A 3884-nucleotide genomic window follows, 5' to 3' on the forward strand; every position below is an offset into this window, starting at 1 on the left:
TTTACAGGAACGATGAAGAAAATTAAAGCTATCGTAATTCTCTATCTTGTATTCTAGATCGTTAACCTAATATGCATGCAAGCATATACTTATATAGTAAACCTATCAGGCTCACGGTTGGACATGCCCAAACCGGAGTACAAAACAATTGGACAAATAGCCGAGCCCAATGACGCAATACTTAAACGAATCTTCAACCCAACAGTTTTTATACACATAATTGAAAAAAATAGAAAAAACAAAAATAAGTGTATAATTGTCATTATAAATATTTTAAAATTTGGACCAAAACTATAACAAAACTTCTATTTTAGACCGGTGGTAATGGTAACTAGAGGTGACAATCGTGTCATGTCGAAACATTAAAAGGGTTGAAAATGCTTAACCTTAACCCGACCCGTTTAATTAACGTGTTGTGTCAACCCGTTTATTTTCGTGTCGAGTTCATGTTGGGTTTCGTGTTAGGAGAATACCTTGAAATATGTCGTGTCGTGTGAGGTTAAAATATTGAGCATGTTGAAAGAGTAGGAGTTGGGTAGACGGAAAAGAAAAACTAATAGTTTAGAGACAGAATAGATGAAGTCATAACAAATTTAAATGACAAAATTGAAAGAGCACGAGCAAAGGAGGTGAAAAACAAGATCATGAGGATTAGATAGTGGTCAAAGGACTGTATATTTTGGGAGAGAACAGAAACCAAAAATGAATTCTTAATTTAGACGGCTAAGTCATTTCAACATTACAAGACGACTCAATCCAAAAGTTTTTTTACGTATTGTTTTGGTTTTGTATTTTTTTAGTTTATTTAAAAAATAAAAAAAAAACTTACATATAAATAAATAAGTTATTTTTGAGTCTATTCGAGATGAAATTTTTAATCCTAACTTTACCCGTTTAATTTCCATATCGTGTCATGTTAAGCCGGTTATTTAAACATGTTAAAATATTTTATGAAACCCGATTTATTTCGTGTCCAATTCGTATAGGTGTCGTGATAACCATGTACATTTTTGCTATGTTGTCTAAGATACAAAACCAAATTTTATTTTATTTATTTATTTTTATTGACGGTGGTTGGACTAGACTGCCTTTGCTGAAGATGCAACCCACCTGCTAATTCTTCCTCTGTTGCCATCGCCGGAGAGCTGACCCTTTCTTGAAGATACGAGAAACATCATCAAACTTATAAATAACTCTCCGACTACTATATACTTACTTTGAGATAGAGAGAGAGATAGAGGGGGAGAGATCTGAGTTACCATGGGCGTCGATTACTACAAGGTTCTTCAAGTGGACCGCAACGCTAAAGACGATGATTTGAAGAAAGCATATCGGAAACTCGCTATGAAGTGGCACCCTGATAAGAACCCTAATAACAAAAAAGATGCCGAAGCCAAATTCAAAACCATCTCCGAGGCCTACGATGTATGTGTACACGCAACTAAATTTCTTCCAATTTTGCATTGAAATCTAGAGCATATATATCTGTTTTTAGCACGGGCTTTGATTACGTGATTAGTTCAATTGAATTGGATATCTATATATCTAAACATAAGTTTCCCCAATTGTAAGAACCCTAACGACACAAAAGATCCCCAAGTCTAATTCAAAACTATCCCCGAATCCTACTTTGTATCTTTATGAAACCCTGTTGATCAAATCCATATCCAAAGTTCACTTTTTTTTTTTTTTTTTTCAAATTTACACTTCAATTTGGTGGGTGTTTGGATGTGCAATTCGATATGAGCATTGCAGCTGTAAGGATCATATTCATAATCACCACCATTGAAACACATCCTTTGCGTATCATTGTATGTTTTATTATTCTCACAAGGGTTTTGATCCAAATGTTAATCTTTGTGCTTGATTACTTCAATTTGAATTGTGTATATATCTAAACATAGATTTTGCAAATTCAACAGTTGATATGATGATGATCTAATTAGGGATTTGATCCATACACATATACCAGGTTTTAAGTGATCCACAAAAGAGAGCAGTTTATGATCAGTATGGTGAAGAGGGTTTGAAGGGGCAGATGCCACCTCCCGGAGCTGGTGGCTTTGGGTTTTCCGGCATGCCCCATGATGGTGGCTCAACCACATTCAGGTTTAATCCCCGAAATGCAGACGATATCTTCTCAGAGTTTTTCGGGTTCTCAAGTCCATTTGGAGGATCACATTCACACTCACATTCAGGGAGCCAGTTTCAAAGAAGTATGTTTGGAGATGACATTTTTTCTCAATTCAGAGGCGCTTCTGGTGTTGGTGAAGGATCTTCAGCCAATATGCCACCTAGGAAAGGAGCCATGATTGAACGCGTGTTGCCATGTAGCTTGGAGGATTTGTTTAAAGGAACTACAAAGAAGATGAAGATTTCAAGAGATGTTTCTGATGGATCCGGGTATGTTCATTCATAATTCATTTTCTTAACTTCTTTAGGGTTTATACGAGAATCATAAATATTGATTTTTAAAAAAAAAATCAATGATTCTGATTGATTCGACCTTCCTAAATTAAAGGGTTTAATTATGGATACGAATCGATTCTCTTTGAATGTAGGAGATCGAGTACAGTAGAAGAAATCCTGGCAATAGAAATAAAACCGGGTTGGAAAAAGGGTACAAAAATCACATTCCCTGAAAAAGGAAACGAACAAAGAGGTGTAATTCCTTCAGATCTTGTGTTCATCATTGATGAAAAACCACACCCTGTTTTCAAACGCGATGGCAATGATCTTGTGTGCACCCAAAAAATATCATTAGCAGAAGCGCTAACAGGTTACACTGCACAAATCTCAACCCTTGATGGACGAAATCTAACGGTTCCCATCAATTCTGTAATTACTCCTACTTATGAAGAAGTTGTTAAAGGTGAAGGTATGCCTATTCCCAAACAACCAACCAAAAAAGGGAATTTGAGGATCAATTTTGATATAAAGTTCCCTAATCGATTGACATCCGATCAAAAATCGGGTATCAAGAGGTTGCTGACGTCTTCTTGAAGTTCGAGCTTTTCTTTTTCTATATTCAGATGCAGATACACCTGTCTGTTTCATTTAATGTTGACTGTCAGACCGGTTGGTGGAGTTTTTTTTGTTTTAGTTTGTTTGTGTTAGATATTTATTTTCTCAAAGGGATATTGTGATTTGTGATGATCTAGATTTTGTTTTGGTTTGTGATTTTTGTGTAATTTGGTTAACTTTTTGTATGAATTGATAATTTGAGGGGATGTCTTCACAAACACACACACAACATGAGAAAGATATTTATGTCTTTTTGTGCGCATGCATGCGTGTTTTGTCTTTTTTTAGGTCTGGATTTTAGTCCGGTGTAATTTTTTTTTCAAGCATTTGTGTTAAGGATTGGTATTGCATACTTGATTGTTGGTTTAAGAGGTGTATTTAGATAAAGAAACAATGATTAGATATGTTTATGTTGTAAGGTTATATCAACATGGGTTAAATTAAATGTGAATGAAATAACAATAGATTTGCACTTAAGAAGTGTTTATAGCAATATATATTTACTATTATTATATACTTATGCAAAACAAGAATATATTTTCTCAAGAATTTGTTGATAGTTTGCGAAACATGTCTCACAAGCTTTCCTTTATGTTATTTTATATGTTTGTCAATAATATGATGATACATACTGCAAAAATCTTCAAATGACTACTATTTTACTTGTGTAAGTATTTCGCGAATGTTTAGATATTTCACTGCAAAAATCTTTAGATGAATGTTTTGGTAACAATGGGATGATTGAATAAATTAGTACTTGAGTGAATTGAGGAAGATAAAGTAGAAAATGGAGGTACTTCTAGTGAAAGGTTTGCTTATTTATGATAAGGTAAAACCATTAAGGAAGTTTGTTGATCCTT

At 34.3% G+C, this 3884-nt stretch overlaps 1 protein-coding gene across 1 annotated transcript; it reads left to right on the plus strand.

Annotated features, from left to right (window-relative positions):
• The first annotated feature begins 1048 nt into the window (after window positions 1-1048).
• Window positions 1049-3286, plus strand: LOC111882693 (uncharacterized). Its single transcript, XM_023879058.3, has 3 exons — window positions 1049-1425; window positions 1973-2403; window positions 2562-3286. The coding sequence occupies exons 1-3, from the start codon at window positions 1261-1263 to the stop codon at window positions 3001-3003; spliced, it is 1038 nt and encodes a 345-aa protein (XP_023734826.1). The 5' UTR covers window positions 1049-1260; the 3' UTR covers window positions 3004-3286.
• Window positions 3287-3884: the final 598 nt, after the last annotated feature.

The sequence above is a fragment of the Lactuca sativa genome, chromosome 9, assembly GCF_002870075.4.
Source record: "Lactuca sativa cultivar Salinas chromosome 9, Lsat_Salinas_v11, whole genome shotgun sequence".
NCBI lineage: Eukaryota > Viridiplantae > Streptophyta > Magnoliopsida > Asterales > Asteraceae > Lactuca > Lactuca sativa.

Excerpts from the sequence above, each read along its gene's own strand:
- LOC111882693 (XM_023879058.3), top strand. The coding sequence starts at position 1,261 with ATGGGCGTCGATTACTACAAGGTTCTTCAAGTGGACCGCAACGCTAAA. Across the intron at positions 1,426-1,972 it reads CCATCTCCGAGGCCTACGAT|GTTTTAAGTGATCCACAAAA; the intron begins GTATGTGTACAC and ends CACATATACCAG. Across the intron at positions 2,404-2,561 it reads GATGTTTCTGATGGATCCGG|GAGATCGAGTACAGTAGAAG; the intron begins GTATGTTCATTC and ends CTTTGAATGTAG.